The sequence below is a fragment of the Oryx dammah genome, unplaced genomic scaffold, assembly GCF_014754425.2.
Source record: "Oryx dammah isolate SB20612 unplaced genomic scaffold, SCBI_Odam_1.1 HiC_scaffold_29, whole genome shotgun sequence".
Lineage (NCBI taxonomy): Eukaryota > Metazoa > Chordata > Mammalia > Artiodactyla > Bovidae > Oryx > Oryx dammah.
In genome coordinates this window covers 75,168,348-75,194,671 of record NW_024070213.1, presented here as the reverse complement: position 1 = coordinate 75,194,671, position 26,324 = coordinate 75,168,348, and the positions used below count along the sequence as shown (strand labels likewise).

At 36.4% G+C, this 26,324-nt stretch overlaps 1 protein-coding gene across 1 annotated transcript in view; it reads left to right on the top strand.

Annotated features, from left to right (window-relative positions):
• CPNE8 (copine 8) overlaps window positions 1–26,324 on the top strand; it is a 256,264-nt gene that overhangs the window by 44,429 nt on the left and 185,511 nt on the right. Inside the window, exons 2-3 of the mRNA XM_040233468.1 lie at window positions 2,034–2,074; window positions 4,007–4,053. Coding sequence (XP_040089402.1) covers window positions 2,034–2,074; window positions 4,007–4,053 — 88 coding nt within the window. The remainder of the gene's footprint in view (window positions 1–2,033; window positions 2,075–4,006; window positions 4,054–26,324) is intronic.

The window sequence follows — 26,324 nt, the reverse complement described above, 5'->3', positions numbered from 1 at the left end:
TTCTGCATTTTGGACTCTTTGTTGACTAAGATGGCTACTCCAGTTCTTCTAGGGTATTCTTGCCCACAGTAGTAGATATAACAGTCATCTGAGTTAAATTCACCTATTCCAGTCCATTTTAGCTTGCTGATTCCTAAAATGTCCTTGTTCACTCTTGCCATCTTCTGTTTGACCACTTCTAATTTGCCTTGATTCATGGACCTAACATTTCAGATTCCTATGCAATATTGCTGTTTACAGCATCAGCCCTTGCTTCTATCACCAGTCACATCCACACTGGGTGTTTTTTTTTTTTTTTTTTTTGCTCCATCCCTTCATTCTTTCTGGAGTTATTTCTCCACTGATCTCTAGTAGCATATTGAACACCTACCGACCTGGGGAGTTTATCTTTCAGTGTCCTCTTTTTGCCTTTTCATAGTGTTCATGGGGCTCTCAAGGCAAGAATACTGAAGCCGTTTTCCATTCCTTTCTCCAGTGCACCACATTTTGTCATAACTCTCCACCGTGACTCGGCCATCTTGAGTGGCCCTACGTGGCATGGCTTAGTTTCACTGAGTTAGACAAGGCTGTGGTCCCTGTGATCAGATTTGCTAGTTTTCTGTGATCATGGTTTCAGTCTGTCTGCCCTCTGATGCACTCTCTCAACGCCTACTGTCTTACTGGGGTTTCTCTTACCTTGGACTTGGGGTATCTCTTCACAGCTGCTCCATCAAAGGGCAGCCACTGCTTCTTACCTTGTACATGGGGTATCTCCTCCACACTGTTCTCCTGACCTTGGATGTGGGATATCTCCTCTTGGCTGCTTGCCACTCCAGCACCGCGCAGCCACCGCTCGCCACTCCAGCGCCTCTTAGCCATTGCATAAATTAATCTTTGCGGAATTAAATCTAGTCAGAAGTGGTCTATTCTATGTTGTTCATATGATCAATGTATAGCTGAAATTTATTATCAAAGAACAATGAGAAATTTAAATTGCAAAGTTTAGGGACTAAGTTATGAAGAGTTTATGGAGCATTTTTTTTCTCATATTATAAAGGATCTAAATTTTTGTTTGTTTTTGACCTTATATGTTATGGATCCTAATGGCTAGAAGAAATAATGTTCAAATAAAGCTTAAGAATATTTATTTATCATTGTTAGAAATCCATTATTTTCTATTTGTTGTTAAAGGTTGTATGGGTTTTTTTTTTTTTTTTTTTTAGATAAGTAAGGTACTAGAATCACATTATTTTCATTTATATGTGTATAACACAGTTTTTGAGTTCCAAGGTTACTGCAATATTTGTACTGTCTCTCCTTGATTTTTATGAACTCTGAAAGAAAGAGCTGAATTACATTTTTTAAGGACACTTAATGAGCAAAACTAGACACAGTGAAAACCGGAAAATTTCCACTTAAGTGGAGCACTTCCTTTATAAATATATAACAAAGTATATTCTCAAATGGAAATGTTTTAAAAATTTACTGTTTTTTCAATCATTGCTGAGTCATAGTGTCTGCTTAAGGGACAAGTGGATTATTTTAATTTGATTTCTGACTAGTAGTCTTTGAAACTGACAGTTCCAAATATAAACATTTCTGATAATTTCTTTTCTTTTTGAGAATATTTGAAGATGTAGTCTGATTTTCTTTTTTTTTTTTTTTTTGGTGTATGCTGTTCTGTTGACTATATTTGTATTTTCTCAGTGTATAATGATTCCATGGAAAGAGTAATTTTTAAAAACCTGGAATATGAAAGTGTATCAGGTTGATATGAAAAAAAGCATTTCAAATATTAAGCACGGTACTGATAAATGCTTATGGTTGGTACTCTTGGTAGAAAAATAGGACAGGGTAAACATGAGATTTTTATTGTAAGTATTAAATATAAAAATGTAATATAGCTTTTATAAATAATTATTGGTTAGTGGAGGATGAATATTCAGCATAAATTTGAATTTTAGAACTTCTAAGTCATTACATTTATATGTTTATACATTTATATAAATATTTTTGTTTTGCATTTATCTAGTATTTTCTTTTTTCTTCAACAGAAATCTTCTGGATAGAGACACGTTTTCTAAATCTGATCCAAGTAAGTATTTAACTTGCTTTCTGAAATAGTTATTCAGGAGGAAAAGGGGGCAACAGAGGATGAGAAGGTTCAATGGCATCATTGATACAATGGACATGAGTTTGAGCAAACTCTGGGTGATAGTGAAAAAAAAGGGAAGCTTGGTGTGCTGTGGTTCATGGGGTCAAGAGTTGGACACGACTTAGCAACTGAGCAACAACAACTTATTTTACTTACTTGATTTTGTAAAAAGTTGTATGAAAATTATAATTTTTACTTAAATATTGTCTTAAAGACTAGAAAGTGAGGAGGGATATGGTCTCAGGCCCTGCATTCTTATCTACCTGGGCAGTACTCTGGCTAAAAAGAGGGAATTGCTTAGCATTTAGAGACTAAAAAGAAAACACAAATGACTCCAATACAGGACAATTCATTTTGAAATTAAAACCTTATTATAAAGCCATATGATAGAAATTATATTTGAAAGACAGCTGTAATGGGCCATAATTCTAAGTGATCAAGTCACAGAGTAACAATTTTCCCTTTTTGTGAATAAAGGAAGTATATAAAGTCATGTATAACCAAGTAAATTATATAATATCTTGAATGAGCTGAATTTTTTTATTACTAACTATGTATATATTGAAAACTGGAGATAAATTGTACAGTGAAAGCCAATTTTAATTAGAAAACAATAGAAATAATGTATAAATCAAAAAAAAGAAGTTGATATCCAGTTGCTCTCCATCTCTACAAATGTATGAAACTATGTGGTTTAATGAAGAGAGAGAGATGTTTTCAGTTGATGAAAGAATTGTCACTGGAGATTGAGATTATCACTGGAGAAAAGGCATTACAATTTGTGGGTATTAAAACTTCCCAGGACTCATTAGTAAGTGAATGGGATATTTTTATCCATTAATCTCTACTCTAGACTCTTAATCTACCTTTTTTGGATTTCCGTTTGTGGTTGACAAGATTTCTTGTTTACAAACATTGAGGATAGGAGTTGCAGATATTAAATTTAACATTTGATTTGGTGCAGATTGTCCTCCCTATGATGCTTCTGAGGATTATAAGTATCCTAGGAAGAGCGTGACCTATGACTGGTAACATACTGAAATACTTCAAAACTGTTTGTGTGTGTGTTAGTTGCTCAGTTGTATCCAACTCTTTGAGACCCCATAGACTATAGCCCACCAGGCTCCTCCATCCATGGAATTTTCCAGGCCAGAGAACTGGAGTGGGTTGCCATTCCCTTCAATAGGGGATTTTCCTAACCTAGGAACTGAACCCTGGTCCCCTGCATTGCAGGTAGATTCTTTACCAGCTGAGCCCACAGAAAATTCACAAAACTGTTTGCAGCTAAATCACTTCAGTCATGTCTGACTCTGTGCGATCCCATAGATGGCAGCCCACCAGGCTCCCCTGTCCCCAGGATTCTCCAGGCAAGAACACTGGACTGGGTTGCCATTTCCTTCTCCAATGCATGAGAGTGAAGAGTGAAAAGTGAAAGTGAAGTCGCTTAGTTGTGTCCAACTCTTCGCGATCCCATGGACTGCAGCCTACCAGGCTCCTCCGTCCATGGGATTTTCCAGGCAAGAGTACTGGAGTGGGGCGCCATTGCCTTCTCTGACAAAACTGTTCAACCTTAGTTTAAAAAAAAAAATCATCTACATTTGTAGCATAATGAAATTGAAGATGTTAGTAAATAACAATTATATTTTTGTGCCAAGACCTATACTTGTTAAGGTCTAAAGACCTGTTATAGTTTTTTTGCTTATTTACAAAAATTCTAATCATGCGATGATTTATTAGTAATTTTCCTGCCAGAGTAAGGTGAGGTATTAAGAACTAATTTTAACATACCTTTTGGACAGCTGAAAAGTAAATTGGGTTTGTTTCCTTGATATTTATAAAAAATGTTTAGATTTTTTTTTTATCTTTTTGTAGTTTGTGTCTTATATATACAAGGAGTTGGAAATAAAGAATGGAGAGAGGTAAGAATTGGAATTTTAAAAATATGATTTTTATGCTGTAAGACATAGTATAAGTTACAATGTAATCAAGATGATACTTTCCTGTTTTTAGTTATTTTAAGTCATCTTCAACCATTCAATTCAAAGATTGAATTTCTTTTTAATTTTATTTCATTTTAATTTGATGAAAGCAATTTTTGTGTTTTGTTTTTAATAGTCTTCAATGTTTAGCTCATTTATGATCTTTCTGTGAATAATCTAGCCTTGATTTGTGTTTTCCTCAGTCTCACTTTTTGAGGTCAACTGCTGATTTTATAAAATATTGCTTTAAATGATTTTAAGTGTGGTGATTGATACCAATTATCTGCTCTTTGATGGGTAGTAACTTGTTATTTGAAAATAAAGTAGAAACTCAATTTCCTATTATTAGGTTGTTGCAAAAATAATTGCAGTTTTGTATTGTTGAAATTGGCCATTTGATATTGGAATACATTCAAAATAAAGAAGGTTATGTCATACATCATTTTAATGGGCATTTCTCTTTTATTTATTTTTTTGCTAATGACTTATTGCTTGTTGTAATATTATTACTTGTTTATTTTATATTTATTTTAAACTATGTAAATGATGTTAGACAAATTGCAAATTCAGGCAATTTTCTTATTTGAGTACAAAATGGGTTGTAAAGCAGCTCACAACATGAACAATGCATTTGGCCTGGGAATTGTTAACAAATGTACAATGCAGTGGTGGTTCAAGAAGTTCTGCAGAGGAGGCAAGAGTCTTGAAGCTGAGAAGTGTAATCACTGGCCATCGGAAGTTGAGAACAACCAATTGAGAGCCATCACTGAAGCAGTCCTCTTACAACTAAATGAGAAGTTGCCCAAGAACGTAATATCAACCATTCTATGGTCATTTGGCATTTGAAGCAAATTGGAAAGGTGAAAAAGCTTGATACATTTATCATGCCTCATGAGCTGACCAGAAATCAAAACAAGCATTTTTGAAGCGATGTCTTATTCTACACAATATTAATGAGGCATTTCTTAACTGGATTGTGATCTGTGACAAAAAGTGGATATTTTTATGATGACTGACCATGACCAGCTCATGGTTGGACAGAGAAGAAGCTCTATAGCACTTTCCAAAACAAAACTTATAGCAAAAAAATCTCATGGTCTGCTACTGGTCTCATCCACTACAGCTTTCTGAATTCCAGTGAAATCATTACATCTAAGAGTATGCTCAGCAAATTGATGAAATGCATTAAAAACTATAATGCTTGCAACTGGCTCTGGTCAACAGAAAATATCAAATATTTCTCCATGGCAAACCTGATGGCATGTTGCACAATGAAAGCTTCAAAAGTTCAGCAAATTAGGATATGAAGTTTTACCTCATCCACCATATTCGCCTAACCTCTCACCAACCACCACTTCTTGAAGCATCTCTATAACTTTTGCAGGAAAAACACTTCCACAACCAGCAGGATATAGAAAATTCTTTCCAAGAATTTGTCAAATCCCAAAACATGGATTTTTATGCTACAAGAATAAGCAAACTTATTTCTGATTGGCAAAAATATGTTGATTGTAATGGTTCCTATTTTGATTAATAAAGGTATTTTTGAGCCTAGTTATAATAATTTAAAATTCACAGCCTGAAAGCATAATTACATCTGCACCAACCTAAATAAAAATTAGGAAACATTTCATGCAAAGATGGGCTCAATAAAGGGCAGAAATGGTAGGGACCTAACAGAAGCAGGGAAGTGATGGAATTCCAGTTGAGCTATTGCAAATCCTGAAAGATGATGCTGTGAAAGTGTTGCACTCAATATGCCAGCAAATTTGGAAAACTCAGCAGTGGCCACAGGACTGGGAAAGGTCAGTTTTCATTTCAATCCCAAAGAAAGACAGTCCCAAAGAATGCTCAAACTACCGCACAATTGCACTCATCTCACACGCTAGTAAAGTAATGCTCAAAATTCTCCAAGCCAGGCTTCAGCCATACATGAACCGTGAACTTCCTGATGTACAAGCTGATTTTAGAAAAGGCAGAGGAACCACAGATCAAACTGCCAACATCCGCTGGATCATGGAAAAGGCAAGAGAGTTCCAGAAAAAACATCTATTTCTGCTTTGTTGACTATGCCAGAGCCTTTGACTGTGTGGATCCCAATAAACTGTGGAAAATTCTGAAAGAGATGGGAATACCAGACCACCTCACCTGCCTCTTGAGAAACCTGTATGCAGGTCAAGAAGCAACAGTTAGAACTGGACATGGAACAACAGACTGGTTCCAAATAGGAAAAGGAGTACGTCAAGGCTGTATATTGTCACCCTGCTTACTTAACTTATATGCAGAGTACATCATGAGAAATGCTGGGCTGGAAGAAGCACAGGCTGAAATCAAGATTGCTGGGAGAAATATCAATCACCTCAGATATGCAAATGACACCACCCTTATGGCAGAAAGTGAAGAAGAACTAAAGAGCCTCTTGATGAAAGTGAAAGAGGAGAGTGAAAAAGTTGGCTTAAAGCTCAACATTCAGAAAACTAAGGTCATGGCATCTGGTCCCATCACTTCATGGGAAATAGATGGGGAAACAGTGGAAACAGTGGCTTATTTTATTTGGGGGGCTCCAAAATCACTGCAGATGGTGATTGCAGCCATGAAATTAAAAGATGCTTGCTCCTTGGAATGAAAGTTATGACCAACCTAGATAGCATATTGAAAAGCAGAGACATTACTTTGTCAACAAAGGTCCATCTAGTCAAGGCTATGGTTTTTCCAGTGGTCATGTATGGATGTGAGAGTTGGACTATAAAGAAAACTGAGCACAGATTAATTGATACTTCTGAACTGTGATGTTGGAGAAGACTCTTGAGAGTCCCTTGGACTACAAGGAGATCCCACCAATCCATCCTAAAGGAGATCAGTCCTGGGTGTTCATTGGTAGGAAGGGTGTTGACGCTGAAACTCCAATACTTTGGCCAAGCGATGCAAGGAGCTGAGTCATTTGGGAAGACCCTGATGCTGAGAAAGATTGAGGGCAGGAGGAGAAGGGGATGACAGAGGATGAGATGGTTGGATGGCATCACCGACTCAATGGACATGGGTTTGGGTGAACTCCAGGAGTTGGTGATGGACAGTGAGGCCTAGCGTGCTGCTTCATGGGGTCAGAAAGAGTCGAACATGACTGAACTGAACTGAAATACGGATACTGGAGTTTGAAATTTGTATTTGAAATACAAATAATGGAGTAAAAGCAAGGAGGCAGAATTATACTTTTCATGGTTAATTATTTTATTGTTATTTATTTTAGTATAGTTGTGTAATATTGTATAAGTTACAGATGTACAATACACTGATTTGCCGATTTTAAAGGTTGTACTCTATTTATAGTTATTATAAGTTCAGTTCAGTTCAGTCGCTCAGTTGTGTCCGACTCTGCGACCTTATGAATCACAGCACGCCAGGCCTCCCTGTCCATCACCAACTCCCAGAGTTCACTCAGATTCACATCCATCGAGTCAGTGATGCCATCCAGCCATCTCATACTCTGTCGTCCCCTTCTCCTCCTGCCCCCAATCCCTCCCAGCATCAGAGTCTTTTCCAATGAGTCAACTCTTCGTGTGAGGTGGCCAAAATACTGGAGTTTCAGCTTTAGCATCATTCCTTCCAAAGAAATCCCAGGGCTGATCTCCTTCAGAATGGACTGGTTGGATCTCCTTGCAGTCCAAGGGACTTTCAAGAGTCTTCTCCAACACCACAGTTCAAAAGCATCAATTCTTCGGCACTCAGCCTTCTTCACAGTCCAACTCTCACATCCATGCATGACTACTGGAAGTATTGACTAAATTCTCTTCTTATGTAGAATATCTTTATAGCTTATTTCATGCATAATGGTTTTTACCTTAGTCCTTCGTTTAAGGACCTTTTCACCTTAGTCTTGGTTCTCTACCCCTATATTGCCCCTACCACTCTCTCTCTCTCCCCATTGGTCATTGCTAGTTTCTTTTTTCTCTGTGAATCTTTTTGTTATATTCACTAGTTTGTTGTATTTTTTTATATTCCACATATAAAGTAGCTTATTTCACTTAACAAAATATTCTCCAAGTCCATTCATGTTGTTGCAAATGTAAAATTTTTTCATTTTTATATGGCTAATATGCCATTATACTTGTGTGTGTGTGTGTGTGTATATATATATATATATATATATAGAGAGAGAGAGAGAGAGAGAGATAGATCTATGTATATCTATATCATGTCTTCCAGTTCAAGAACATGGTGTAGTTTTCCATCTGTTTCATCTTCAGTTTCTTCCATTAGCATCTTATACTTTTCTGTGATAGTATCATTTCAACTAGAAACAGTGACGATCTTACTTATTCCTTACCAATTTAGATTCCTTTTATTATTTTTTTCCTGTTTACTTGCTGTGGTTAAGATTTCCAATACTGTGTTGATCAAAACTGGTGAGAGTGGACAACATTTTCTTGTAAAGGTAATTCTTTCATACTGTTGAGTATGATATTAGCTGTTGGTTTTTCACATATGGCCTTTATTATGGTGTGGTATATTTCCTCTATGCTCACTTTCTCTAGAGTTCTTATAATTAATGGATATTGAATTTTGTCAAAAGCTTTTTTCTGCATTTATTGAGATGATCATGTGATTTTTAATCTTCAGTTTATTAATGCGGTGTATCACAATGATTGATTTGTGGATAATGAAAAATCCTTGCATTCTTGTCATAAATCTCATTGGTCATGATGTATTGTCCTTTAGTTTATCATTGGAGTCAGTTTGCTAGTATTCTGTTGAAGATTTTTGAATCTGTTTATCACTGATATTGATCTGTATTTTTCTTTCCTTTTTTTTTTTTTGTCTAATATTAGTATAAAGGTGATGTTAGGTTCATAGTATGACTTTAGAAATATTCATTTCTTTGCAATTTTTGGATATATTTTTAGAAGAATAGGTGCTAACTCTTCTGTAAATGTTTGGTAGAATACACCTCTGATGTCATCTTTCCTTGGACTTTTGCTCATTGGGAGTGTTTTAATTACTGATTAAATTTCAGTACTGGTGATTGTTCTGCTCATATTTTCTATTTCTTCTTGGTTCAGTCAGGAGATTATATGTTTTTATGTATTTGTCTGTTTTTTCCAAGTTTTTATTTTATTGGCATCTAGCTGTTTGTAGTAGTCTTCTTGTGATATTTTTTAGTAACATTTCTCTGGTATTGGTTGTAACTTCTCCTTTATTGTATCTGATTGTAGAGATTTTATTGCTCTCCCCCCTTTTCTTTTCTTGTTAGGTCAGGCTGAAGGTTTATCAATTTTGTTCGTTTTCTCAAAGAACCAACTTTTAGTTTAACTGATTTTTTTTTATGTTTTTTTTTTTACTCTATGTCATTTATTTCTGCTCTGATCTATGCTTTCTCTCCTAATAATTTTGAGTTTTATTTGTTTTTTTCTCCAAGTTCTTTAGGTGTAAGTTTGAATTGTTTATTTGAACTTATTCTTAAATCCTGATGTAACCTTGTATTACTGTAGACTTCTCTCTTAGAACTGCTTTTACTGTGTCCCATAGGTTTTGGATCATTGTATTTTGTGTTCATTTGTCTCCAGGTAGCTTTTTTTATTTCCTCTTTGACTACTTCAGGGATCTGTTGGTTGTTTAGTAGCATATTGTTTAGCATCCATGTGTTTTGTGTTTTTTTGCAGTTCTTTTCTTGTAGCTGATTTCTAATCTCAATCATTGTGGTTTGAAAGATGTTTGATATTATTTCAATTTTCTTAAATTTAATAAGGTTTGCTTTGTGGCCTACTGTGTGATGTGTCTGAGAGAATGTTCCATGTGCACTTAAAAAGGATGTATATTCTGTTGCTTTCAGGTGGAATGTCATATATATAAATATATATATATAAATGTATATATATATATGATTCATCTGGTCTAATGTGTCATTTAAGGCAAGTGTTTCCTTATTGATTTTACATATGGATGATCTGTCCATAGATATAAATGGAGTTTAAAGTTCCTTACTATTGTGTTACTGCTGTCAACTTCCTCTTCTATGTCTGTTAACATTTGCCTTATGTAATTTATTAATAGGTTCAGTATATATACTTATTTGCTGTTTAGCAATAATAAGTTCATATATACATATGGTCTGTTAATATATATACTTACAGTTGTTACATCCTCTTAGATCTATTGCTTCATCATTATGTAGTGTCTCTCTTTGTCTTTTGTAGCAGTAATTATTTTATAGTCTATTTTACTAAGTATTATGAACTCTTTCTTTAAAGGTTCTAATTTCTCATTATTCTTCTGAATTCTGTGACCATCTTTACCATTACTACCTGAACACTTTCTTGAGTAGATTGCATATCTCTATCTCACTTAATTCTTCTGGAGTTTTTCTTTACTTTTGTTCCTTCATCTCATACATATTCCTCTATTGCCTCAGATTTCCTAAGGTGCTATTTGTATTTTCATGTAGCCTGGCATGCTGCAATTCATGGGGTAACAAAGAGTCGGACACGACTGAGTGACTGAACTGAACTGAACTGAACTGAATTGAAAGTTCTGCTATGTTTCCTGACATTAGAGAAGAGGCCTTATGTTGCTGTTGTTGTTGTTGTTCAGTCGCTAAGTCGTGCCAGCTCTTTGTGACCCCATGTCACAAGTGCAGCACTCCAGGCTCCCCTGTCCTTCACTGTCTTCGGGAGTCTGCTCAGACTCATGTCCATTGAGTCGGTGATGCTATCCAACCATCTCAACCTCTGTGGCAGCCTTTTCCTCCTGCCCTCAATCTTTCTGAGCATCATGGACTTTTCTAATGAGTCGGCTTTTTGCATCAAGTGCCCAGAGTGTTGGAGCTTCGGCTTCAGCATCAGTTCTTCCAATGAATATTCAGGGTTGATTTTCTTTAAGACTGACTGGTTTGATCTCCTTGCAGTCCAAGGGACTCTCAAGAGTCTTCTCTAGTACCACACTTTGAAAGTGTCAGTTCATTGGCATTCTGTCTTTTTTATGGTCTAGCTCTGACATCCATACATGACTACTGGAAAAACCATAGCTTTGACTATATGGACCTTTGTCACCAAAGTAATGTCTCTGCTTTCTAATACTGTCTGGGTTTGTCATAGCTTTTCTCCCAAGGAGCAAGCGTCTTTTAATTTTGTTGTTGCAGTCACCATCTGCATTAATTTTGGAGCCCAAGAAAATAAAATCTGTCACTGTTTCCACATTTTCCACTTCTATTTCCCGTGAGGTGATGGGACTGGAGGCCATGATCTTAGGTTTTGTAATGTTGAGATTTAAGCCAGCTTTGTTTCCTCACTCTTCTTGCACCTCATCAAGAGGCTTTTAGTTCCTCTTCAATTTCTGCCATTAGTGTGGTATCATCTGCATATCTGAGGTTGTTGATATTTCTCCCAGCAATCTTGATTCTGCCTTGGGATTCATCCAGCCCAGTATTTTGGATGATGTACTCTGCATATAAGTTAATTAAGAGGGTGACAACATACAGCCTTTTTGTTGTATTTCTTTCCCAATTTTGAACCAGTCCATTGTTCAATGTCTGGCTTAACTCTTGCTTCTTGACTACATATAGTTTGCTCCAGAGACAGGTAAGGAGGTCTACCATCTTAAAGGTCCTATCTCTTTAAGAGATTTTCAGTTTGTTGTGATCCACACAATCAAAGGTTTTAATGTAGTCAATGAACAGAAGTAGATGTTTCTCTGGAACTGCTTAGCTTTCTCAATAATGCACCAGATGTTAGCAGTTTGATCTCTGCTTCCTCTGCCTTTTCTAAACCCAGCTTGTACATCTGGAAATTCTTGGTTAGTGTGCTGCTGAAGCTTAGCTTGAAGGGTTTTGGGCATTACGTTGCCAGCAGGTGACATGAGCACAATTGCACGGTAGTTTGAACATTCTTTGGCATTACGCTTCTTTAGACTGGGATGAAAACTGACCTTTTCCAGTCCTGTGGCCACCACTGAGTTTTCCAAATTTGCTGACATATTCAATGTAATACTTTAACTGGATCATATTTTAGGCCTTATGTAGCAGATGTCATCTTTTCCCCAGCAGCACATTCCTCTTTTGTCACCCAACATGTTTGCTCTAGGGGTTTCCTCTAAGAGAGCTGTGTGCATCCATTTTTGATTAACTGACTATGTGTGATCCCATGGACTGCAGCACTACAGGCTTCCCTGTCCATCAGCAAATCCTGGAGCTTGTTAAAACTCACATTCATCAAGTTGGTGATGCCATCAAAACATCTCATCCTCTGTCGTCCCCTTCTCCTGCTTTAAATCTTTCCCAGCATCAGGGTCTTTTCTAATGAGTCAGTTCTTTGCATCAGGTGGCCAAAGTACTGGAAATTCAGCTTCGGCATCAGTCATTCCAATACATATTCAGGACTGATTTCCTCTAGGATTGACTGGTTGGATCTCCTTGTAGTCCAAGGGACTCTCAAGAGTCTTCTCTAACATGGCAGTTCAAAAGAATCAATGCTTCAGCACTCAACTTTCTTTATGGTTCAACTCTGACATCCATACACAATTCCTGTAAAGAAACATAACTTTGACTAGATGGACCTTTGTTGGCAAAGTAATGTCTCTGCTTTTTAATAAGCTGTCTAGGTTGCTCATAGCTTTTCTTCCAAAGAGCAAGTGTTTTTTAATTTCATGGCTGCAGTCACCATCTGCAGTCATTTTGGTGCCCAAGACAATAAAGTCTGTCACTGTTTCCATTGTTTCCCCATCTATTTGCCATGAAGTGATTTTTCCAGTAGTCATGTTTGGATGTGAGAGTTGGACTATAAAGAAAGTTGAGCTCTGAGGAATTGATGCTTTTGAACTGTGGTGTTGGAGAAGACTCTTGAGAGTCCCTTGGACTGCAAGGAGATCCAACCAGTCCATCCTAAAGGAGATCAGTCCTGGGTATTCACTGGAAAGACTGACGTTGAAGCTGAAACTCCAATACTCTGGCCACCTGATGTGAAGAACTGACTCATCGGAAAAGACCCTGATGCTTGGAAAGATTGAAGGCAGGAGGAGAAAGGGATGACAGAGGATGAGATGATTGGATGAGTTTGAGTAAGCTCTGAGAGCTGGTGATGGACAGGGAAGCCTGATGTGGTACAGTCCATGAGGTCACAAAGAGTCAGACATGACTGAGCAACCGAACTGAATTGATGGAACCAGCTGCCATGATATTTGTTTTCTGAATGTTGAGTTTTAAGCCAGCTTCTTCATTCACCTCTTTCACTTTCAAGAGGCTCTTTAGTTCCTCTTCACTTTCTGCCATTAGGGTGGTGTCATCTGCATATCTGAGGTTATTGATTTTTCTCCCAGCAATCTTTATTACTGCTTGTGCTTCATCCAGCCCAGCATTTCACATAATGTACTCTGCATATAAGTTAAATAAGCAGGGTGACAGTATACAGGCAAAGGCTTTGGCATAGCAAATAAAGTAGAAGTAGGTTTTTTTTCTGAAATTCTCTTCTTTTTATTGTGATCCAACAGATGTTGGCAATTTGTTCTCTGGTTCCTCTGCCTTTTCTAAATCCAGCTTGAACATCTGGAATTTCTCAGTTCACATACTGTTGAAGCCTAGCTTGCAGAATTTGGGGCATTACTTTGCTAGTGTGTCAGACAAATGCAATTGTGTGGTACCTTGAACATTCTTTGGCATGGTCTTTCTTTTGGATTGCAGTGAAGACTACCCTTTTCCAGTCTTTGTCCACTGCTGTGTTTTCCAAATTTGCTGGCATATTGAGTGCAGCACTTCCACAGCATTTTTTAGGATTTGAAATAGCTCAGCTGGAATTCCATCACCTCCACTGGCTTCATTCATAGTGATGCTTTCAAAAGCCCACTTGATTTCACACTTCAGGTTTTCTGGATCTAGATGAGTGATCACACCACTGTGGTAATCTGTGTCATTAAGATCTTTTTTGTACAGTTCTTCTGTGTATTCTTGCCACCTATTCTTAATATCTTCTGCTTCTGTTCAGTTCGGTTTAGTCGTTCAGTCGTGTCCAACTTTTTGCAACCCCATGAATCACAGCACGCCAGGCCTCCCTGTCCATCACCAACTCCTGGAGTTTACTCAAACTCATGTCCATCGAATTGGTGATGCCATCCAGCCATCTCATCCTCTGTCATCCCCTTCTCCTCCTGCGCCCAAACCCTCCCAGCATCAAGGTTTTTTCCAGTGAGTCAGCTCTTCATATGAGGTGGCCAAAGTATTGGGGTTTCAGCTTCAACATCAGTCCTTCCAATGAACACCACGACTGATCTCCTTTAGAATGGACTGGTTGGATCTCCTTGCAGGGACTCTCAAGAGTCTTCTCCAACACCACAGTTCAAAAGCATCAATTCTTTGGTGCTCAGCCTTCATCACAGTCCAACTCTCATATCCATACATGACCACTGGAAAACCCATAACCTTGACTAGACAGACCTTTGTTGGCAAAGTAATATCTCTGCTTTTCAATATGCTATCTAGGTTGGTCATAACTTTCCTTCCAAGGAATAAGCGTCTTTTAATTTCATGGCTGCAGTCACCATCTGCAGCGATTTTGGAGCCCCCCAAAATAAAGTCTGACACTGTTTCCCCATCTATTTCCTATGAAGTGGTGAGACCAGATACCATAATCTTAGTTTTCTGAATGTTGAGCTTTCAGCCAACTTTTTCACTCTCCTCTTTCACTTTCATCAAGAGGCTTTTTAGTTCCTCTTCACTTTCTGCTTCTTTTAGGTCCATTAAATCCATACCATTTCTATCCTTTATTGTGCTTGTCTTTGCATGAAATTTTTCTTTGGTATCTCTAATTTTCTTGAAGAGATCTCTAGTCTTTCCCATTCTGTTGTTTTCCTTTATTTGTTTGCATTGATCACTTAGAAAGCCTTTCTTATCTCTCCTTGCTATTCTTTGGAATTCTGCATTCAGATGGATATATCTTTCCTTTTTTCCTTTGCCTTTCGCTTGTCTTCTTTTCTTAGCTATGTAAGGCGTCGTCTGACAACCATTTTGTCTTTTGCATTTCTTCTCTTTGGGGATTGTTTTGATCATCACCTCCTGTACAATGTTACGAACCTGTCTCCATAGTTCTTCAGATACTCTGTCAGATCTAGTCGCTTGAATCTATTTGTCACTTCCACTGTATAATCAAATTGAATTTACTTATCTTCCACTTACTATATGACTGATGTATAGGAAGATACTATATGATTAAGGCTATAGTGGTTCTCTAAGAGATAAAAATACCTTTTTAAGAATAAAAAACTGGTAAGTGGCTGGTAAGTAAACTCCTATATTATAATATTCTGTAAAGTTTATTGCAGAAGACCAGCTGTCAATGGGAAAATTGCCAGTGGGGTTTATTTGGCTTCAAACCTAATATGATGCTGTGGTATTACATAGCTATTAGAAAAGCTAATGGAATTGGAGAATTTATTGAGGAATATGCAATACTTACCTTAAGTAAGATAATGCTATTATGTTGAACAGTGCAAAACTGTCATTATTGTAGCTCAAAAATTGAGTGTTTGCAATTTCATGTGATTTCAATTAAATACTCTTGTATTTTGCTCTGGTAGAAGCAAATCTGGAGTGTTTGTTTTCATTTCTCTATTTGAGATTATTGAATGCCAACTATATATCTGAGGATGGCTACCATCCTGAATAAAGTGATAGATGCTATGTCATATGAATGAAGGAAGGAATGTTTAACCTGAAAAATGCAAAGTCTCTGAATAGTCATAATAATTGTCTTCAAACTCTTAAAATATTTTGCTCTAGACATGGGGTAACAGTTACTTGATGTTGAGACAAGAAAGCAGAAAATAAAATAGAGGCTCAAAGGATGAAGAGACAGAGAGGCATTATTTTTTTCACTACAGGGAAGACATTCGTGACATTTAGAGTATCTCATGGTAGAATGGATTTCTTTGAGCAGTATTCTGGAGCTAGAACTATAGTGGGTGCCCTGTGTTCAGTCTGGGGTTGGAATAATTCATCAGGAAAAAATAATTGAACTTGTTTAGTTCTAATTACTTGCAAGTCTGATATTATGATGCTATAGAAGTCAAAGTTTTGTATTCTTACTATCAATTTTTTCAATAATCTTTTATCAATTTTATCAATTATCTTTTAAGTATTGAGCATTATTTTACAGAATAATGGCAAGAACCACCCTTTTTTGATCTTCTGTTTGTGCTAAGTCCCTTCAGTTCGTGTCCGACTCTTTGCGACCCTTTGGACTGTATATTGTCAGGCTACTCTGTCCATGGGATTCTCCAGTCAAGAATACTGGAGTGGATTGCCATGCCCTCCTCCAGGGGAATCTTCCCAACCCAGGGATTGAACCTACATCTCTTGTCTCCTGCAATGGCAGGCCAGTTCTTTACCACTAGTGCCTCCTGGGAAGTCCCCTTTTGATCTTAAAACATTTATTTCTCTCATGAAAGAGTTATTTAAAAAAACAAAATAAACAGAATTTAGAGGGTGTGAAGTTGAAAAAAGGTGTGGAATAACTGTAGATGTTCTTCTACTTCAAAATTTTTCTGACATCTGAGCCAGGTGACTTTCCGCATCTATCAGTGACTTCCTCTTTATGTGTCACAGAAAGAGTTCAACATGTGTTACTAAATCCATTACATTTTAAGACCATTTCTAATAGCTGCTACCATAAACGAAGAAATCTATTTATTCAAGATTACTTATGGAGAATTAATGACACACAAAACCACTCTAATAATTACTCTCAGTATATTTGGAATTAGATAAGTAAAATAATATTGTAGATACTTTGTTAAATAATTTAAAATATCCATTTATCAATTTGACTGGTTTCTATTGTCTGCCTATCATACAGCTGTTGTGTTGGAAAGAAATTTAAATAGATAGCATTTTTATCTCAAGAGCATACAGTACAGTTGAAGAGTTTTACCAGCAATTTCAGTATGCCTATACAGTCCATTTACTGATTTAGGAATCAATACTATGCCAGTAATATAGTGGTCATGTTTTTATTTTAACTTAGATGTATCTGGAAAATGATGTATTAACTAGGTGCATGATTTTATTTTCTGTGATGAATTACTTTTATATAATAAGGAGAAAAAAAGAGGAGCTTAAAATATGTGGAGACAAATGCTCCAAATAAAGTTGCAAAATTTCTTTGTAGTTGAAATCTGCAAATTAAAAATTATATCTTACATTATTGCAATTATCTACATATCTTCAATAAATTCTAATGATTATGAGTTATCAAAGTAATTGATCTTTTAAAACTAAAATGTTATTTCAGTGAATAATAATTTTGGAGCTCAAAATGATGAAGTGACATGGATTTTAAAAACATGAAAACTCTTAGTGACAAATGGAAATAGCAAAATATCTCTAAAGATGCATGCATATTTGGTTTTGAGAGTTTCTAAAAATGTTAAGATTAACTTCTTTGAGTTAAATTTGAGTCATCCATAGGTCATGTATTTTGTGAATTCTTTTAAACATTTAAAATTATAGAGTTGGTTCCCAATTACCTAGGTTAGTGTGTAATGAAGCAACCTGAAGTTGTTTATAACACACTTTGTGAGTGTAGTTTGAAGGGAAATCTATTGCCAAATGCTGATTACTGAATTTTGACATTGTCTCTGTTCTGCACCATTCCATTGACATTGAGCTGTTTTAATATTTATTCATGTCCATGCTGAATAATATATGTATAATATGTAAATGCACACATATTCAGAAAGGATTAGAAACTTATTCATGCTCACCTTATATGTTACTTTACCCTTTAGTCTTTTCTAACCTTCACAACTAGAAATGTCCTCCTTTCATCTTTATGAAATACCATAACTGAAATAATTTTCTTATGGTCCTTGTCACCTTCTACTTTATATCATTCAACAAATATCAAAGGCTATTTTTGAACTTATTTTCCCTTATGTCTTAACTTCACTTCTTAATTCAGTGCTGTTTGAAGGTCAAGCTTCTCTGCTACATCATTTAGGATACAGCTTTTGTTCTTAGAAGATGCTCAGTTAAGATTTGTTAAAAGGATGAATTTGAGGATACCCTCAAATATGGGCTAACACTTAACAACTGTCCTTTCAGAAATTATGAGTTGCAGGAATCATCTGTAGATAATTTTGTTCCAGTGTTACATTTGTCAGATGAGAACATTTGTGTCGCATGCTAAATAAGTTATAAGAACCCAGTGCTTATTCTGATGCTTTTTGTCATCACTTTAACTACATATTTAGGAATTTGAATTATAGCATCTATTGAAAAACATGCTTCTTACATCTTAAAGCTTAGGCTTGAAAGCTCATTTCATTCTATCTTTTTGTTCTATGAAAATTATAGAGGGAAGCGTCTGAAGTCATTGATACAGGAAAGAGGAAATTCCCCACAGTCTTTAAGCAATCACGTGTTGCTAAACTGTTAAGGGTCCTGCATTTTTACTGACACTGTCTTCACTATTGGATTCATGCTGTAGAGCAACTGAATATTTTTGTTTGGTTTGCTTTTATTTTCTACTCATAAAAGAGATTTTAATTACAATATACTGCAGAGCATTCAGTCTATCGATACTATGTTCCTATAGTAGATATTTGGAGGTTTCTTAATGTATATATCATGTCTCCATTACTGTGATTGAGGGGATCTTAACAGAAGAGAATTGATGAGAAGTTGTGTGGCATGTGGTTGAAAGAATTTCATAAAAACAACATTTTCTATGGAAGATACAGTCAGTTTTAAGGCATTACTGTTTTAGCTTCTTTTTCCCCAAGAAAAAGAAATGAAAAAAGGCAAAATGGTTATCTGAAAAGGCCTTACAAATAGCTGAGAAAATAAGAGAAGTGAAAGACAAAGGAGAAAAGGAAAGATAGACCAATCTGAACGTAGATTTTCAAAGAATAGCAAGGAGAAATGCAAAAGATTTTCCTAAGTGATCAATGAAAGGAAATAGAGGAAAACAATAGAATGGTAATGACTAGAGATCTCTTGAATAAAATTGGAGATACCAAGGGAACATTTCATGCAAAGATGAGTACAATAAAGGACAGAAATGGTATGGACCTAACAGAAGCAGAAGATATTAAGAAGAGGTGGCAAGAATACACAGAAAAACTATACAAAAAAGGTTGTAATGACCCAGATAACCACAATGGTGTGATCATTCACCTAGAGTCAGACATCGCAGACTGTGAAGTCAAGTGGGCCTTAAAAAGCACTATTAGTGAACAAAGCTGCTGCTGCTGCTGCTGCTGCTGCTGCTAAGCCGCTTAGCTAGTGCAGGTGATAGAATTCCAGATGAGCTGTTTCAAATCCTAAAATATGATGTTATTAAAGTGCTGCACTTAATATGCCAACAAATTTGGCAAACTCAGTAGTGGCCACAGGACTGGAAAAGATCAGTTTTCATTCCAATCTCAAAGAAGGGTAATGCCAAAGAATGTTCAAACTACTGCACAACTGTACTCATTTCACATGTTAGCAAAGTAATGCTCAAAATCCATCAAGCTTGGCATCAGTATTATGTGAATGAAGAACTTCTAGATGTACAAACTGGATTTAGAAAAGGCAGAGGAACCTGTGATCAAACTGCCAACATCTATTGGATCACAGAAAAAGCAAGAGAATTTCAGAAAAACATCTGCTTCTGCTTCATTGACTAGGCTAAAGGCTTTGACTGTGTGGATCACAACAAACTGGAAAATTCTTAAAGTGGTGGGCATACCAGACCACCTTACCTGCCTCTTCTGAAACCTGTGTGCTGATCAAGAAGCAAGTTAGATCCAGCAATAGTTAGTCCAGTATAGAACAATGGACTGATTACAAATTGAGAAAGGAGTATGTCAAGGCTGTATATTGTGACACTGCTTATTTAACTTACATGCAGAGTACATCATGCAAATGGTGGGCTGAATGAAGCACAAGCTGGAATCAAGATTACCAGGAGGAATATCAATAACCTCAGATATGCAGATGACACCACCCTAATGGCAAAAAGCAAAGAGAAACTAAAGAACATCTTAATAAAAGTGAAAGAGGAGAGTGAAAAGGCTGGCTTAAAATTCAACATTCAAACAACTAAGTTCATGGCGTCTGGTCCCATCACTTCATGGTAAACAGATGGAGAAAAAATGGAAACAGTGACATACTTTATTTTCTTCAGCTCCAAAATCACTGCAGATGGTGATTGCAGGTATAGTCAAAAGGTACTTGCTACTTGGAAGAAAAACTATGAGAAACCTAGCCAGCGTATTAAAAAGCAGAGACATTACTTTGCTGACAATGGTCCGTATAGTCAAAGCTATGGGCTTTCCAGTAGTCATGTACAGATGTGAGAGCTGGACAGTGAAAAAGGATGAGTGCCAAATAATTGATGCCTTGGAACTGCAGTAGTGGAGAAAACTCTTGAGAGTCCCTTGGACTGGAAGGAGATCAAACCAACTCTGAAGAATCATTAGAAGGGCTGATGCTGAAGGTGAAGCTCCAATAATTTAGCCACCTGATACCAAGAGCCAACTCATTGGAAAAGACCCTAATTCTGGGAAAGATTGAAGGGGACGACAGAGGACAAGATGGTTGGATGGCATCACTGACTCAATGGACATGAGTTTGAGCAAACTCCAGGAAACAGTGGGCAGGAAGCCTGGCGTGCTGCAGTCCATGGGGTGACAAAGGAGTCATACACAACTGAGTGACGAACAACAGCAACAATTGTTTTAGCAATGTGTGTACCTAAAAAAATATATCATATTATACTCCTTTGAATTCCTAACATCAGCCATACCGTTTTTCAAACAGAAATGCAGATTGGTCTTGAAATTTTTCTGCTTTGAAAGGGACATAAAGTAGTTTTTACAAATATTTCTGGTTAGAGAGAATCAGAAGTTTCATCTTAATGTAATTTTTTCATGTTTAGAAAACTAATTTGAAGTTTGTTAGCTCTGTAAGTGGGCTTCCCTGGTAGATCAGCTGGCAAAAACTCCACCTGCAATACGGGAGACCCCGGTTTGATTCCTGGGTCAGGAAGATCCCTGGAGAAGGGATAAACTACCCACTCCAGCATTCTTGGGCTTCCCTGGTGGTGGCTCAGACGGTAAAGAATCTGCCTGCAATGAGGGAGACCTGGGTTCCATCTCTGGGTCGGGAAGCTCCCTTGGAGGAGGGCATGGCAACCCATTCCAGTATTCTTGCCTGGAGAATGGTGGGCTGCAGTCCGTGGGGACCCGAAGAATCAGACATGATTGAGTGACTCAGCACAGCACTTCCCGGTGGCTCAGATGGCAAAGCGTCTGTCTCCAATGCGGGAGACCTTGGTTTAATCCCTGGGTTGGAAAGATCCCCTGGAGAAGGAAATGGCAATCCACTCCAGTACTATTGCCTGGAAAATCCCATGGACAGAAGAGCTTGGTAGGCTACAGTCCATGAGTTGCAAAGAGTCGGACATGACTAGCAACTTCACTTTCACTTTCAAGCACAGCACAGCTCTAGCAGTATTTTATATCCAACTGAACACGATCATGCTTTCAACTGAACTTTTCTGAGTGTTAGTTGAAAATCAAATCCAGAATAATTTTCTTCTCTTGAACTATTTTTTTGATCAACTTTTATTTTTTATCTTTCCAGCTTTATTGAGAAGTAATTGATATAGAACAGTGTGTGAGTTTAAGGTGTGTGTATATATTCTTTTTTGTGTTTGATGAGAATTTTAAAAATCTACTCTCTTAGCAACTTTCAGAAATACAGTATGGTATTGTATTATCACTATGATGTACATTACATCCCAGGAACTTATTTATATTTGTATTATAACTGGAAGATTTTACCCTTTGACCAGCTTCACTCATTTCTCCTACCTGCTGATCCCTGGCAACCACCAATCAGTTGTTTCTGTGACTTTGGTTTTCTTAGATTCCACATATAAGTGAGATCATACAGTTTTTGCCTCTGTTCATCTTTTTTCACTGGCCTAATACCCTCAAGATTTGTCCACATTGTTGCAAATAGCATAATTTCCTACTTTTTAATGGCTGTATTCCTGTTCTAATTTTAGTATATCTTTTAATTGAAATAAAGCACCGAGATGATGAGTATACATCATACAACACATTGAATTTGTTAAATGCAAATACATCATGTAACCACCCCCATATGAAGAGTAGAATATCACTAGCATTCAGGAATTCTGACTGTGCCCTTCCTTCCTCCCAGATTAAACCTGAATCCTAGCTTCTAGCACTGTAAAAGAGTTTTGCATATTTTTAAGCTTCAAGTAAATAAAATCATATATTTATTCATATCTAGTTTGTATCTCTCAGAATTATGTCTATGGAATCTAGCCATACATATGGCAAAGTTTTTTATATTTGTTGCTGTATGATCTTCTATTTTTTGAATATATCCCAGTTTATTTATCCATTCTACTCTGGACAGATTTTTGGATTGTCACCAGTTGCTGAATATTATGATTAACTGATTGGAATATTCCAGTACATGTGTTTTAGATATTACAATTGTAACTTGGTATTGTCTGTACATGTAGGAGTAAAATTTCTGAGCCACAGGGTATGTGTATTTTCATTTTCAGTAAATAATGATTAATTGTTTTCCAGAATTTTTCACATGCCATTCTCACTGTAGTATGTCTTTGTTGGTACTTTGTATTATTAATTTAAAAAATATATTTCCTTTTGGATATTAGCTTCCTGATAATTTATATGGCTGAGCACACTTTGGTAGGCCTAATAGCCATTTGGTTATCCCCTTATGAAGTGTATGTTCAGGTGTTTTCCTTATTTTCTTACTTCTTTCCTTATTATGTCTTGCAAATATCTTCTCCTCTGTATTAGCATGACTTTTTTACTCTTTGAACTATGTATTTTGTTGAACAGAGGTTCATAACTTTAATTTAGGTGGTAATAGTAATTTATTCCTTTCTGATCTCTTTTGTTCTGTTTAAGGAATATTTGTTATTTGAAGCCCATGATGATGTTTCCAGTATTATATTCTATAAGTTTTATTGTTTAAACTTTCATATTTAGATCTACGATTCCTCTGGGATTAATTTTTGCATATGATTTGAGGTAAGATTTACTTTGATCCAGGGGCATTTGTTGAAGATATTTTCTTTCTTTATTGAACAATCTTATGTCATTTGACATCAATGAAATGACTAAATATGTAAGGACCTTGTTTAGGATTCTGTTTATGTTTATCCTATCTTATCTTAATAAGTAGTTGTATGTATTTTGTAGTTATTTTCTTTTTTTTTTTTCCCAAGATTTTCTAGGTCAGAGGTCAAGATATAAAGAACAAGATACAAATAGGGACTGGGAACTAGGTTGCCCCTATGTTCTCTGGGGCTATTGTAGCATAAAAGCACCATAGACAATATATGAATGGCTAATTAGGGCTATGCCCCAATGAACCTTAATTTACAAATGAGTGGAAGGCCAGATTTGGCTTACAGGACAATAGTTTTCTGAACACATAGGATATTCTTAGCTTTTTACATCACCATAAAAGTTTTAGAATTTGTCAGTTTATACACACATACATGCATAAATGCATATACACACATGGCGCACACACACACACACTTGAGATTTGAGTTTGTATTATAGACTGTTAATAATTTCAGAGAACTGAAGTATGTAAATAGTATGCTTTGTAACCAATGAATATGGATATTGCTCTATTTACTTAAATTTTCTTTAGTTTTTCTGAATAATATTTTATAGTTTCTGTGGGAGGGTCTTGTACATCTTTAATTGCATTTGTCCCTAGTGATTAAGATATTTTTGATTCTAATGTAACTTGTCATTTTTTACTTTTGTTTATTGTTGTAGCAAGTAAAATATTATTTATTTTTTGAATAATTGAGGTCACCTTGCTTAACTTGCTAATAGTAATTTGTGAATTTAAAAAAGTTTTCTTCATATACTCCTGTCATCTGTACCTAATGTCTTATTTTTTCCCCTTTCTAATCATGATGTTTATTGTACTGACAACTACCTCTGCACAGTGTTGAATTAAAGCAGAGGTAGGAAGCATTCTTGTCTTGTTCCTGACACTAAGGGTAAAATTTTCATATATTTGGATCTATGAGATGTTCGTATGATTTTTCTTTAGTTTGTAAAAGTAGTGAATTATATGCTTCATTTTCAGTATTAAAACAAATATATTTCAGGAATAGTCCAACAGATTCATGATATATTGGAATGAAGACTAACATTTTCCAGTCCTGTCTGAGTTTTCCAAATTTGCTGACATATTGAGTGCAGCACTTAACAGCACCATCGTCTAGCACTTGAAATAGCTCAGCTGGAATTCCATCACCTCCACTAGCTTTGTTTGTAGTGATGCTTCCTAAGGCCCACCTGATTTCAGACTTCAGGATGCCTGGCTCTAGATGAGTGATCACAACATCATGGTTATTTGGGTCATTTACTTTTTTATATAGTTCTTCTGTGTATTCTTGCCACCTCTTCTTAATATCTTCTGCTTCTGTTAGGTCCATTCTGCTTTTGCCCTTTATGGTACCCATCTTTGCATGAAATATTCCCTTGGTATCTCTAATTTTCTTGAAGACATCTCTAGTCTTTCCCATTTTATTTTTTTTTCCTCTGTTTCTTTGCATTGATCCCTGAAGTAGGCTTTCTTATCTCTCCTTGCTATTCTTTGGAACTCTGTATTCAGATGGGTATATCTTTCCTTTTGTCCTTTGCCTTTAGTGTCTAGTCTTTTCTCAGCTATTTGTAAGGCCTCCTCAGACAACCATTTTGCCTTTTTGCATTTTTTCTTCTTGGGAATGGTCTGGATCACTGCCTCCTGTACAATGTCACGACCTCCATCCATAGCTCTTCAGGCATTCTATCTATCAGATCTAATCCTTTGAATCTATTTGTCACTTCCACTGTATAATCATAAGGGATTTGATTTAGGTCATACCTGAATGGTCTAGGGACTTCCCTGGTGGCTCAGATGGTAAAGCGTCTGTCTACAATGTGGGAGACCCAGGTTCGATCCCTGGGTTGGGAAGATCCCCTGGAGAAAGAAATGGCAATCCACTCCAGTACTGTTGCCTGGAAAATCCCATGGACAGAGGACCCTGGTAAGCTACAGTCCATGGGGTCGCAAAGAGTCGGACACGACTGAGCGACTTCACTTCATTGAATGGTCTAGTGGTTTTCCCTACTTTCTTCAATTTAAGTCTGAATTTTGCAATAAGGAGTTCATGATCTGAGCCATAGTCAGGTCCCAGTCTTGCTTTTGCTGACTGTATTGAGCTTCTCCTACTTTGACTGCAAAGAATATAATCAATCTGATTTCAGTATTGACCATCTGGTGATGTCCATGTGTAGAGTGATCTTTTGTGTTGTTGGAAGAGGTTGTTTGCTATAAGCAGTATGTTACTCTATTGTATTCTCCTAGAAAGTCATAATGTAATAATAAAAAAATTAGCATTGACATATTTTTACCATTTAATTTTAAGACTCCACTCAATTTCACTAATTGTCCAAATAATATCTTTTAGCAAATGGGTCCCATTCAGAATTGAATATAACCATCTCCTCTCTGTTGTTGTTTTGTTGTTGTTGTTGTTTTCTACTTGATCTGAAATAGTTTCTCAGTTTTTGTTAACTTGGTATTTTTGACACTTTTGTAGATGGAATGTCAGCTACTTTTCAGAATTTCTTTTATTATGGCTTTGTGTGATTTTTTTTTTCCCCCTCATGATGCATTTTTGAGTAGAGTATCACAGAAGTGGTACTGTGCTCTTCTTATTGTATGGTGTCTGGTGGCATAAAATTTTGATTTGTCCCATTTCTGATTAGGTTAATTTTCATCACTTGATCAAAGTGTTTTATGCTAACTTTCCCTATCAAAAAGTTACTGTCTCATTTTCTAGTTAATATTAGTTTTGGGAGGGCATTCTAAGAGTTATAAGATGGTAGTTATATACAGGTGGTAGTTGATGAATATTTGGGTAGATTTTTTGATTATATGAATGTTTCTTCCTCATTAAACTTAACACAAAATTATTTTATAGTTGTGGGCTTAGGATTTCTTTTGTTATTCACTAGTTTTCATATGATGCTATCATTTTTTGGGGGTGCTTAAATTGTTCCAAATTTGCCCAGTGGGAACACCTTTGGTGTCTGGTAAAAGTTACCCTGTCATTCTTTTAGCTTGTCCTTATTTCCTGAAAAAAGATGTTCAGGGTTTTTAT